The 14,398-nt window shown below is 42.8% G+C and overlaps 1 protein-coding gene across 1 annotated transcript in view; it reads right to left on the bottom strand.

Annotated features, from left to right (window-relative positions):
- Window positions 1-1,150: 1,150 nt before the first annotated feature.
- LOC147737147 (uncharacterized) overlaps window positions 1,151-14,398 on the bottom strand; it is a 136,470-nt gene continuing 123,222 nt past the window's right edge. Inside the window, 2 exon segments of the mRNA XM_086967206.1 lie at window positions 1,151-4,028; window positions 4,031-5,403. Coding sequence (XP_086823332.1) covers window positions 3,712-4,028; window positions 4,031-5,403 — 1,690 coding nt within the window. The 3' untranslated portion in view covers window positions 1,151-3,711.

The raw sequence follows: 14,398 nt of genomic DNA, 5'->3' as shown, positions 1-14,398 counted from the left end.
CTGATGATGCTTTTGTGTACCTCAGGAACATGCATTCGTATCTACCACAGGTGATGGATGTTCTAGACGATTTTGGTAGGGTTTCTAGACTAAGGCTAAATTTGACCAAATCCAGCTTATATCCCATGCGCAAACTAACAACTTAAAGCAGGAAGTGCTACCCAAATTAGCACTGGGGTGGCACCCTAACATCTTCAGGTATTAAACGATGAACTTACCAAACGACAATGAACGTGTGCAGGGCAACTTAGGTGATATCCAAGGTTTGCAGCTCCCTGTTGTTTTGGGGCTCCCTGCAACTATCAACCCATGGGTAGAGTGGAAATGCAAAAATGCTGTTAATACATTTATACTGCTTCTCGACCACTCTAGTTTACCTGCCTCTGCACTTCTTCAGGAAATTGGACTCTGTTTCTGTTCTTATGGACTTAATCTGGGGAGCAGGCCCCAAGAGAGTCGCGCTTCGCAAACTTTACTCTACCTTGGAACGGGATGGGGGATGTACATTTAAAATACTAATAAAGAACTACAAACTACTGTGTGACTATTTCTCAATACAGCCCTTGTTTGTGATCTCGTTACAGTTCTCACATTATCATCTGCACTAGAAGAGATGGGAGCCTGGGGTGTCTGATCACAGAAACTCATTTGCATACAAAGGGGGGTGAAAGCCTGTTCACAAAGCACAACACAACTTCTTTATGTAAAAGTTCGTACATTGCACAGGGAGTGTGATTCAGTGTGAGTGTTGTATGACAGGAGCGAGCAGTCTTAGTTGCAAGGACATGAATCTGCCTCTTGAGCTCTTTCACCTGTTTGAGACTGTTTGAGAGGCAGTCTCAAATTCCCGGGGCACAGCTACCAACAGCTTCCCTCATAATCTTTGATTTTTGCATCTACAGGTGGTGCAGATGCCACCTAGGACAGTAACTTTAGTGTGCTTTCTGGAGTCAGCCTGCTTTGCTTTTTCCAAACTTTGGCCAGCAAAGGTAAATGTGTCTTCTACTAAAGTGTTCTTAGCTCGCTTTTGGTAACGTGGCTTGAGCAGTATGGCCTAAGACACGCTCGAAGGAAAAGCAAAACAGTGGAAGTCATAAATTTCAATACAGTTTATTAAAAATAGACAAGGAACTGTAAGATTCAAACCAAGTTTAGAGCAAAAAGAATATTTAATAATTATTCAGAAGCAAAATCTAAAGGTGGGCTGTGATTTAAGGATTATTAATTAGCAAAAACAACTGTCAAATCCAAACAAAAAGGTAAATAAATAAAAAACAAGCAGTTCTACTGAATCAATCAGGAAGTCACCTACAAAAGGACAAAGATAAGTTTAGTCTCAGGTAATGATTAACACTGGAATTTGATGCAAGGTTTTTGGCTGAATCAGTCTCAGAAGGTGACGAGCTGTACAGAAGTGGCTTGAAGTGCAAAATTCCCACAGAGTAGAGTTGGGTCATCAAGTTGAACCTGAATCCACGGCCATCAAAATGTGTGAAACTTCAAGCAGTTACAACAGCTGCGAAGTCTTCGGAGCTTCCAAGTTATGGAGATGGTTCAAGGTTGAGGATAAGAGCCAAAGCATGGAACGTGGCAGGCCTGAGGCATGGTTAAGGGAATAGCAGGTTCCATTTGAAACAAAAAGAAGATGGAAAGAGGCCACTCATGTGGATCTTTGTGATACGAGGCTGTGTCCTTTTGGAACAGAAGTCATTAGTGTCAGGAACTGAGATCTGAATGCGCCTACATTGTTACAGACATCGAGAACTACATGTCCCAGAATGCCTTCAGGCGGAAGCAGCGCTAGTTGATAAAAATCACGTGACAAAGCGATAGCGTTGTACGTGATTCTGGCTTTCCTGGACTCTGTCAACAGCTGTGCTGTTAGAGGATTGGATTCCTGTGTTCCTTCCCATTGTTTTCCTGGGGATTAGATCCATGTATCGCTGGAGGCTCGGCTGAGCCGCTGTACTACCTCGCGTCTCATCTTCCGTGAGGACGCAATCCGGATTCCTTAATTTTTGCCCACTCGTGGCTGCGGCTGGCGTCTTCTTGTGTTCCGCTCGGCTGAGCGTGAACTGCTCTTGTTCCTCTCCCGGTCGCGGCTGCGTCGGGCTGTATTCCTGATCACCGCTCTTCTGAGCGTGTGGATCACAGGAGTGAGTTCTCTCGCGGCTGCGGAGAACTTGTGGATTCCTTCTGTGTCTGGTGATTTTCAGATAAGGAGCCACGGCAGCATCTCACCCTGGACTCGATCTTCAAAGGGTATAGTTGTACCTTTTCATTGACAAACACTTGACCTCATTGATATATGCTAAGATATATATATATATTCCTGAGTGACTTCCTATCCTGTTCAGACAGTATACTTGTGGGAGACTAAAGTTCTGGATTTCCTTTTGTGTTTTTTCCACGTTGGGTGGAACCCCAAACTGTGTGTTTTTTCTTTCTTGGCTCAAGACTGAGACTGAGTTGTTTCCACCAAGAACTTACTGGATTTGAACCCTATTTTTAATCTTTGGAGAAGGATAATTTTGTTCTATTTTTGTTCTGGGATCTGCGGGGTGTGGATGTGAGTATGATTGAGTAAAAGGATTTTTTGTGTTTCAATACACGGTTACTGGTGTGGTGTTGATGAATGGTTATTGTCTTTTACAGGTGGTGTTGTTTATCTGTTCGCAAGAAGAACATCTTGTTGGGAAAGACCTATAAGGTATAGTTAGGATTAAAGCGAGAACATATGAGAGTAGAAAGGATTGCTGTACAGTATTAATGTTATGCTTTTCTGTTACAGGTAATCCCTTTCCACCGCAGTTCCTACCCTTTCCCATCCCTCGCTTGATTATCTCTATACTCTGTATATTTCAATAGTCAGAGTGTGGGGGAAGTCAGGAGGTGGACCCCATATAGTATCACCCTGATCCTGAGGAGCCAGAGAGGACGTGACAATTAGGACTATTTAGGATGGGGCCAAGAATGGTTTGCATATGGCTGACCTCGTCTGTAGTTGCACAAAGACTAGAGAATGATGTGGTGGGATATTGCAGAGATTAACTACCAGTCCATCCATCACCTTTAGTTTTTCTCAATGATCAACCCTACGTGGTACAGACATAAACAGATGTTGGTCCCATAGAGACCTATGACAAAGGGACTCCTGCTGCAGCCCCCTGGTGAGGCTCGTTAAGGCTGGAAACAGTTTGAGGTTCAAGCATTCCTGATCCTTGGAGGCGTGGCCTCAAAGTTCAGGATCGAATGGACTCTGTGAGTCAGAGCCATGGATTATAAACACTCAGCAAACAAAAGACGCTGAATGGAATGAGGCCACAAATAGTTACAAAAGAATGAGGTTAATTCAAGCATGTCCATCCCACACTGTGTGCTTTTCTCAGTAGACAGTTTGATGGACAATCAATGTCTTTGTGGCTGCTTCATGTAAATGTTTTGCGAGTCTGAAAGCTCCTCCCCCAGGGTTTACAGTGAGCACCTTTTATTTTCCCACATTGTCTCTCTTATGTAGATAGGTTACATTTACAACTAAAGTTTTTGTCACATTGAGAGCACAAGTCATTTTCTTTCTCATTGTGGGTTCTCTCTTGTTGAATGAAACTGAATCTCCAGCAGACTCTTCCCTGGCATTTAGAACAATTATGAGGTTTTTTCCAGGTAAGTTCTCGCAGGTTGAGTGAGACCAGATTTCCAGCATTCAAAGAGCTAATAAGGTTTATCCCCAGTGTGAGTTCTCTCATGTCTAGTGAGAGTTGTTTTCAATCTGAAGTTTTTGTGGCATTCAGAGCACTGATACCGTTTATGCCCAGTGTGGGTTCGTTCATGCACAGTAAGGTTGGATTTCTGACTGAAGCTTTTCTGGCACTCAAAGCACTAATAAGGTTTTAGTCCAGTATGAGTTCTCTCATGTTCAATTAAAATGGATCTCTGACTGAATCCTTTCCGGCACTCAGAGCACTGGTAAGGTTTTTGTCCAGTGTGGGTCCTTTCATGTACAGTAAGGCTGGATTTATGACTGAAGCTTTACAGCATTCAGAGCACTGATACGGTTTTTGTCTAGTGTGAGTTCTCTCATGGTGAGTGAGAGTTATTTTCCGACTGAAGCTTTTCTGGCATTCAGAGCACTGATAGGGTTTGAGCCCAGTATGGATTCTCTCATGTTGAGTTAAACCGCATTTGAGATAGAAACTTTTTTGGCATTCAGAACACTGATACGGTTTCTGCCCAGTGTGGGTTCTTTCATGCACAGTAAGGTTGTATTTCTGACTGAAGCTTTTACAGCATTCAGTGCACTGATGGGGTTTTTGCCCAGTGTGAGTTCTCTCATGGTGAGTGAGAGTTATTTTCCGACTGAAGCTTTTCTGGCATTCAGAGCACTGATAGGGTTTGAGCCCAGTATGGATTCTCTCATGTTGAGTTAAACCGCGTTTGTGATAGAAACTTTTTTGGCATTCAGAACACTGATATGGTTTCTGCCCAGTGTGGGTTCTTTCATGCACAGTAAGGTGGGATTTCTGACTGAAGCTTTTCCGGCACTCAGAGCACTGATAAGGTTTTAGTCCAGTGTGAGTTCTCTCGTGTTCAATTAAACTGGATCTCAGACTGAATCCTTTCCGGCACTCAGAGCACTGGTAAGGTTTTTGTCCAGTGTGGGTCCTTTCATGTGCAGTAAGGCTGGATTTATGACTGAAGCTTTTACAGCATTCAGAGCACTGATAAGGTTTTTGCCCAGTGTGAGTTCTCTCATGGTGAGTGAGAGTTATTTTCCGACTGAAGCTTTTCTGGCATTCAGAGCACTGATAGGGTTTGAGCCCAGTATGGATTCTCTCATGTTGAGTTAAACCGGATTTGTGATAGAAACCTTTTTGGCATTCAGAACACTGATACGGTTTCTGCCCAGTGTGGGTTCTTTCATGTGCAGTAAGGCTGTATTTTTGACTGAAGCTTTTATAGCATTCAGAGCATTGATAAGGTTTTTGTCCAGTGTGGGTCCTTTCATGTACACTAAGGCTGGCTTTATGACTGAAGCTTTTATAGCATTTAGAGCACTGATAAGGTTTTTGTCCAGTGTGGGTTCTTTCATGTGCAGTAAGTCTGGATTTATGATTGAAGCTTTTCTGGCACTCAGAGCACTGATAAGGTTTTTGGCCAGTGTGAGTTCCCTGATGGTGAATCAGACTGCAACTAAAACTGAAGCTTTTTTGGCATGTGGAGCACTGATACGGTTTATGCCCAGTGTGGGTTCTTTCATGTGAAGTGAGATTGGATTTGGTACTGAAGCTTTTACAGCATTCAGAGCACTGATACGGTTTAAGCCCAGTGTGGGTTCTTTCATGTACCGTAAGGCTGGATTTGCGAGTGAAGCCTTTCTGGCATTCAGGACACTGATAGGGTTTTCGTCCAACAATAGTTTTCTCATGTTTAGTGAGGTGGGATTGATGACTAAAGCTGTTCTCACATTTATTGCTCTTATTCGAGTTGTTTGTTTCTCCAAGTTGGGTTTGTTCCTGGATACATGCCATCTTAAGACTGAATCTGATTTCTGATCGTGTACATGTTTATGTTACAACTCAGCATTAACTTCTAAAATACATTTCAGATGCTCTTCTTCACATATGTATTTTAACTAATGATAGTTTTTACCTGGAGATCATGTTCCTACCTTTAAAGGCACCTATCTCACTTGTCTTATTAACTTTCACTGAGGAGCCCCTTGTATTGATTAAGAGGCCTCTCATGGATTCATTTTCTCCAAGTTATGCCCGGGTGAATTCTCTCAAGTTTAATTAGTCTCATTTAGTGATTCTAGTTTATCACATTTGATTTAGGAGTTTTAAAAGCACTGATAAGGTCTTTGAGGTGTAGTGTTTGCCTGTAAGGTATGTTTGTTCATACAAGTAATGACAGATGCTTAGGGCATGCCAGGGTGGGTTATGAATTATCAATAGCGTAACACTGGCCCCTTTTATACTTTCTGTTAGTATATGCTTTTTTGCTCAGTGACTAAGACAGGTACATGATCCACTTTGGAGTTACAGGACACTTTAAAACCACTCGGATCAACCCCAAGAGACAGAGCTGGTGGGGGAAAATCTTCCTATATTGGAAATGGTAAGCCAGCATCTTTGGTGAATTGACATCTGAGAAAGCCTATTTACAATGACTTTCTTTTAAACAACCTTTTCTCTCCTCTCATCTTCAGGAGACAGAGACAAAAGCTTGCCCTTGTAAACCGAGGATATTAGTCTTTTTGACGGTTCTGTCACATCACAACACGTCTATGGATGCTGATCTGTTGTGGAGGGTTTGCGTCTCCAAAGCATTTCTCATAAACCATCAAACAGAATTTACAACACTGAGTATTCCCACGCGCACTGCGTGGGCATCAATTGTGGCCAATGTTCTCCTCAATCTCAGTTACTGACACTTGCTAAACATTTATGGTCATTTTCCTTTAGGGATTTGACAACTTTCACATTCACCAGTTTCTTCTGCTCCGACATCCTCACCATTCCTGGTACATATAATGTGTTTCTTCTCAAGAGCTCAAGAATGTTTTAACTTTCCTTGTGTTTCTCTAAATTTAAACCTTCTTTTTTCTGTTCATGCTTCAGTCACCTGTAGAAACGGAGTCAGAAATTGTAAATGAACACAAAAAAAAAATATTTATGACCTTATACTTTGCACAAAGAATATATTGACAAAAACAAGCCGGGAAATCAGTTGAGTATCATTTCTGATAGTGGTGAAACAGCTCGGGGACACTGTAAATCGGGAGCTTCGGATCACTGGAGCTCATGGATGTGAGAGAAAACGTAATTACTATTTAAGAAAGAAACACAAGTTGCACACATATTGTGACACAGATTCTCAGCAGCAGCCAACACTATCAATTTACAATTTCTGTGGCAAAGGATTGCATCACAATGAGATATTTGTAATACTTTTAATGAATTATCTCCTGTCCACCTAGACTGTTAATCTATGCCTTTTTCCAGTGCTCTAGGAAGGGACATTTTATTAAAGAAAGGAATTCGCTTTGTTGTAATCACTTTTTAAATGCCACTGTAGACTGACGCTGTGTCCAGTTAGCTCAGTGGAATTCACTATTTCAAATTGTGCGGATGATAAGGACTTACTTGGTGCCCAGAACTCATCACACTCCTCCGACAGGACCCAGGCACTGCAACCCCTGAAAAAGAGAAAAAAACAGCACAACAGTAAAGGAAACAAAAAAGGGTCTAGAAAAGAAAAACACAAAACAGAAGAAAGAGATAAAAGGCTATCTTCCACTCTCACCACATGTTCCTGCGCAGGAAACTGTGCAGCAGATGCTTGTAAACCCATAAGTTACTTCTAAATACAGTGCCCCCAAGGTCAGCACTAGGTGCAGCTCCACCGGTTGCATCACCCTAAAGCAAGCCTTGTGTGCATGTGTCTTCACACACACATATACTGTGTCTTTTGCTTGTAGTAGATAAGACAGAAAAGGATAGTTTAGGAGGACATAAAGAGATGGAAGTTAGATCAAGAGAGAAAAGAAGCCGAAAGAACAGTCAGAGGGGGAGAGTATCACGTGATGTAGAGGAGTAGACAAATGTGCCAATAGTTAAGGAACTGCTGGGCAAAACCAACCTAAAAAGGAATCGGACCTGCACTACACCCCCAACATTTCCAGGAGGAATGTGGCTCCATCATATTATTATCAGAAGTTTGATAACAACAAGAATAGTGTACAGAGGGAGTCAAATGTTGAAGCTGAAGAGACAAAAACAAAACAGAGATCAAGAAAGGGAATAGAGAAAGAAGACACCGGGGAAAAGGAAACTTAAGAGTTATAGGAATCCTTGCCTGACAGTTATATTATATTTTGTTCCTCCAAGGGTGGCAGCCACACTGCACTGCCTGGTCATCCCGGAATACCTTGAAAGGAAGTAAAGAAATAGTTTTGCATCAGACGACTATCACACTTCATCACATTTTACAAATAACCGTCCTGAACTTACAACACAAAAGAATCTCTTGTTCTCTGGAGGCCATTGTGAAGCAAATATGGGTATGAATCAATACTTTTTTGGTTCACCAAGAACCATGATCCCTTGCTGGAAAAGGTCTCTGTGAATATGGAGTGCACCCACAGTCTCAGAGAACAAACCCTAACAACACAGTCCACTTCTTCATAACCCCCATCTTTCCATTTACAGACCATGAAACTTGCAAATCAAAACAATCTGGTTTGCAAAGGTATGTTAAAGTCCTTGAACATAATTCTGCCCACACTTCATAAATCAACCAGACTCTTAGATTTATACAAACAATGCTCTCTGAGCAACTGCAATTCAAGGTCAAACTGATGCAGAGTTTGAATGCCAAGCAATGGAAGTAACAAAGCATCAATGTGTTGGCGCTTTTTATCTATAACTTATCTGAAGGGATGATGCGGAGGGTCAGTATAAATAAATCCTTCACGAGACAAAGCTTGGAACATTGAAATGTTTAGATCTCCATTGAAGACAACAAAGCAGCAGCAGCCTATACAACCTGATATAGGCCCGCTGCTCTCAACATTGCAATGTCCTAATACACAGCCTCTGCCTCTCTGAAATATATGGATTGGACAGGAGAAGGCAGAAGATAGAGCCTGCAGCAGGGCACACAGGAGCCTCCCCCTTCCTCCTCCCGTAGCTCGCAGTGTCACTGGCATCTCGGAAGGAGGGGGGTTCTGCTCATCTCCTGTATCTCCCGACTCACCTGAATGATGAAAAGCAGTTTAGCCAAGCCCAGGGAGAACCAGGGGCTGGCTTCAGCCTCCTTTCACAGCGATTGCTGTGATTGTTCAACAATTAACCCCTGTGATCCTGCATGCGGCTGTTAACTGTTCAACATTCACGCTTTCAGCAGTTCGGAGTACCGGAGGTGTTTCAACCCCCTGGGTCTCTGGGACACCGTTGTTTTATTGATTAACACATTCTGCCCTCATGGGTCAAACAGTGTAATGACCTTATAGTCAGCCATAGCAGGCAATACTGCCCATTAAAGGACCGTTCCCATGGTAAAGGATCTTGCCTTTGGAGCTACAACAAGCTTCAAAGCTATAATAAAGGTTTCAAATAATTACTGAAGGCATAAACATGGTTATTCAGTCAGAGAAATAATAATCATAATATTTGCAGGAGACTCACATAAAGGTAACCTCTAAAGTATATCAAAAGCCAGAATCAGAAATAACTCTAGCTGTAAAGTCTATAGACAGACCACCACAACAAATGTGTGCTAAGAAATAAGGAAACTTTTTTTATAATATCAAATAGCAAACTGACATAGAACCTGCTTAGTTAAAAATCAAGGAAAAGTTCTAAAGTTTTTAGACAGAGAGAACACATTATTGCCATGGTTCATGAGGAGGTTAAAATGACAGCAATCAATGAATGTTCATGAAAACATGGCACAACAAAATGTAATTTAATAAACCACACCCACAAAATGAATAATTAATTGTGACTCTTCACCTAAAAGCCACCAGTCATTTTACAAGGTTATTCCCTAACATGATAACTGGATCTTAATCACAGTTTAAGTTTGTGGCCATTAATGTATGACCCAATTTGTACGGGAACATTTTCTGACAGCTTATTAGTTGTTTATTAGAAATGCCTACAACTTGGACTCCTTTCCCAAGAGGGGTGGGTTGTGAGCGCCCACCTGTCTGACTGTGGAACTGGTAGCACATTTATTGAGTAAAAGAGATGCCGGATTCCCATTTACTTCTTCTACAAATGGGCCACTCTGGGTGACCTCTAGGACTGCGTCAAGCATGCAATCCTTCTCCCGTCCCAGGCACCGTCATTGAGTCTGATTCAGTCCAGTATAAACTCCTGGTGTAGATGCAAGTTGTGGAAAATCCTTATTAATCACTAAAGGATTTTGTTGAAATCTTACAGTTGTTGAGAATTTAGCATTCTATTCTGCACTGGGCTGTGGGACCATCGGGACTGAAGGCATGTTCCAATTTATCTGCCTTTGATTCTGCATGCTCGGCACAGGGGCCAGTTGGGCTGGGACCACTGACTGTGACATCCCATTCTGTGCCATCTGATTCATGTTCCAGTTTCCCAGGTTCTTGCAAACATCGCAAGGAGCGTGTCTTATTCTGCACATTATTAGTGTTTGAGGTATTTAAATTGCCACTGTCAGTAAAACCTACACCCTGAGCTGGGCCGGACTGGCTGTAACGGGCTTTGGATGTTTCCCCGGGGGGCTGGAAGAGTGGGGGCTGATTTTTCAGTGCTGGGAAACGTATTTGTTACTGGGGGCGGTTTTGCTGTGGTGCTGCTATATCGCCCCCGGCAACAAAAGAGGCAGGGAGCTGGTCCGTCAAAATTGTCAGGCCTGGTTTGGGTTCCCAGTCCGGCCCTGACCCAGAGGAACAACATTTCCTCCTTGCACATACTGAACATCATTACTCTGCACCCCAACGCCGTGCATATCCAAATTCACACCAGCAACACACCCAGAATCAAAACGAAAATACAATCTGTGAGAACCACTTTTGTCACCCTTCTGGAACATTAGAGTACTATCACTAGAGTACTTTGGTTACAACAAAATCTCATCCAGAATGTTATAATGTCCTCTGAGCACACTAAACTTGAGTCTGCTTCCACCAGTAATTAACAAGTACCACTTTTTCAGTCCATAATCAAAAGTCTTTTTCAAAGAATTTTTCTCCAATCAATGTGAATTTGTCTGTATTTATTCTTAGTGTTCAATCTTCTTGTATACAGCGTAGTAAGTACATCAGCCAACACATGTTTTGTCGTGTTCCACTACAACACATAGACTTCCTCAGGGCTGTAACCAAACAAACAGTACTCACAATTATAAAACGCTCTACTTTTGGCATAAATTCAAGGTAAGTAAAGATCCAATCACCTCAGCTAAAGTAAAAGCACTGCACCGTGTGTAACGCTATACAGAAGAAAATTAGAGAAAAAAAGAGAAATGTAGTTGCCACTTCAAGTCAAGATGATGCACCTCTAGTGTGAAGATAGAATCCTCCACCATCTTGAGCTTATTACTAAGTCACTATATAATATAACCACATATAATCACCTAAAATTGTTCTCAATGTTTATGGTCCGATCATCCATATATCTTCCGTTATCCACTGTGAAAAAAATTAATATAAATTGATTTGTAAGTAACAATCTTGTGCTTGAAACTGTAATAAAGTTTAACGAGTCATTCCAGTTTATGGCTTGTATAAAATTAAGTGAAGGTATACAAACAGGAGTTCGTACCATCACTATTTACTACTGTTCCAATTACTGTGATATATTTACATAGTGTATCTACCTCCTGGCCGTCTTTATGCTTATCAAAGCGGAATATTCTCTTCAGTATACTCTTCTCCTTCTATTGGTTTCTCATACTGGAATTAAAAAAGTTATTGATTAGCCTATTTTCTTTTCCTTATAAATGCCACTATCATATGTCTAAATCTGTAGATACTCAAACCATTGGCCTGAGCTCTGGGTGATCCAATTTTTAGTTTCTTCAATGTCTATTATTTGATGCTATGCCACTGTAATCAAAATGGTTATCATATTATTACTAACATATTTTGTTTTTAATATCACCTCTAAACTGCAGTAATTTATGTTGGTAGAGTTTACCAATCAGTGGATTATTCAGTTCCTAATTTATTCTCCTTAGAGTCCTCGTTACTCTTTTTCATATATCTAGAAACAACAGTTTTCCCACGGTAAATGCCACCATTAACATCTTTCATGTAAACTCATTTTTCAAGCGATTATAGTCTAATGTCGTTGTTTAAAAAAAAAAAACTCTTTTTGTGTCCTTTTTAAGCATTTCCTAATGCATAACTTCATTAATCCAAGTTATGTTAGCATTAACTCGAGTATGTCTCTAGTATTCATTAAAGACTTACAAAAGTTTTCACCTGCAACATTACTGTACACACTCGAAAAAAATATATAATCCACTACTCGGACTCACCATCCATTTAGTTATATTTTGATACGGAGGTCCGAAATTCTATTCAATGAAGTGCGTCCTAAAAGTAAAGCAAAATGTAACTCACATATCTTAAAATTCGTTTTCGTTGTGCGATTGAAATCAGTTCAACCATCTGCTTACCTATTGTCCAAATCACGGTATTCAAAAGACCTCCACCTCTAATTTTTTCGTGTCTCTATAAAACGATCAAAAAGAAAAAACCCAATATAAATTGACCCCAATTAAAGTCGAATATTAATTATCTCAACGTGTACACTCAGCTAGATTAAGTTCTCACCTCACTATCGGCATGTATCTCTCCCGATTCTCTGGCGTTCAGCGTAAGCGCCATCTTGGAGTGTCCTTAAATATCCTATAACTATGGGCGCCATCTCGTAGTGGTTTACTGAATGTACGCAAATTTAATATTTAAACTACTCTTATCTTCAAGCAATTATCGCTATATCGAAGCAAAAATTACCGAAGTATTCTAAACAGTATGTAAGTCCATTGTAATATCCTAACTTAATTTTGCAAACGTACGAAACGGAATCTCGTAATTCAAATAACGAGTAAAATTTCAATCCTGTAACCCGGAGGACTTCAACGGACCTTTCGTTTGTAACAGCAAGAGGGAGCCGAGGGTGCTTGTTGCTGCCTGCCTCACCTGTCGTCTGATTGCCTGCTCCCGCCGCTGCACCTCGCCGGACCCGCTTCGCGGGTCCCGCTTCGCGGCCAGGAGTGTGGCCAAGGCTTCAGGGGTTTGCTGACTGTTCGACCACCGACCGGCAGGGCTGCGAGCTTAGGCGGGGGACTCCAAGTTCCAGGAGCCCCCGCGCGCCCGTGGTCATCTGGGCTGCTCTCCCTGCCGGCTCCGCCCCCACCTGGACAGTGAAAGCGGCGTCCCTCGACGCTTTCAGCGGATCCTGTAACCCGGAGGACTTCAACGGACCTTTCGTTTGTAACAGCAAGAGGGAGCCGAGGGTGCTTGTTGCTGCCTGCCTCACCTGTCGTCTGATTGCCTGCTCCCGCCGCTGCACCTCGCCGGACCCGCTTCGCGGGTCCCGCTTCGCGGCCAGGAGTGTGGCCAAGGCTTCAGGGGTTTGCTGACTGTTCGACCACCGACCGGCAGGGCTGCGAGCTTAGGCGGGGGACTCCAAGTTCCAGGAGCCCCCGCGCGCCCGTGGTCATCTGGGCTGCTCTCCCTGCCGGCTCCGCCCCTATAGCCCAATCAACCAACCATAAAAGAGGAGTATCACCCCCGCTGCGCGGGAGCGCGCGGGAGGGCGCCGGGAGAAGCCCGGGACAAGGGCGGGACCGTTTGTGGCCGTTCGTGACCCGGAGAGACCGGACCGGGCCACCCCTCTAACCTGTGAGAGCCCCCATCCTTAAGGACTATGGCCAGCAGAGACAATAGGATTAAATCCTCCCTAACTGGTAGCCTGTCAACCGCCGGAGGTATGGAGAAATTCCTCATTAGGGCTAATAATATTATAGACAAGGAGATCGTTATATTGGAAAAGCGTTTATCTACTGAACTTATCTCCTTGAAACGATCATCCATAGGACCCCTTGCCAATGCCAAAACGCCGACTAGAGGTAGCAACCAGTCTCCTATTGCGGATAAAATATGCCTGCCTATAGAAGACCCTATCCACCTAGCCCCCGCGGGTATACCAACGGACATTGTGGCGGACCCTACTTGTGTACTTATAACTGAAAATGTTTCCATTTTATCTAATCCTGATGTAAGTACTATTGAGTCTAAGAGCTATGGGGAAAAAGAGGGTGCCGTGAGGAAACGAAAAAGAGTGTACAATAAAAAAGAAGCTAAAATGGGAAGGGCTACAAAAACAGCTAAAGTACGGGAGGAACAACTACCCCAGACCACATCTATCCCCCGTGAGGCCCAATCCCCGAATAGGGAAATATCCATGGAATGGGCCGTGGCACTACTGAAATCAATGATATCCCCATTAGAGGCTAAATTGGACAGGCTTTGCTCCAGAATTTTAAATGTAGAGAAAACATCTGCCTCCATTCTAGCTGCCCTTGGTAACCTCCAGAACCAACACACCCCAACCACTACCTTAACCCCTGCTATTCCCGCTCCTCCTAATCCGGTCATGAATCAACCCAATATCCCCCCACCAAATATCTGTATACCACCCCTTTCTCAATCCCAGCCCAATAATTTAATAACTGATAATGGGGAGAGTCAACTACTAAGCCAAACTAACCCGCCAGACCATATGGCTGGAGGGAACCAGGGAGTAACAAGCGAGGCACTTCATACCCCTAGAGTTAGGCGGCCCGATTTACCACCGGAGGCTAACCGGTTCACAGTCATCCTAGCCGGAGTACCACCATTAGA

This window comes from Lissotriton vulgaris, chromosome 1_1, assembly GCF_964263255.1.
Source record: "Lissotriton vulgaris chromosome 1_1, aLisVul1.2, whole genome shotgun sequence".
In the NCBI taxonomy this organism is placed as follows: Eukaryota; Metazoa; Chordata; class Amphibia; order Caudata; family Salamandridae; genus Lissotriton; species Lissotriton vulgaris.
This window is presented reverse-complemented; position numbering and strand designations above follow the sequence as displayed.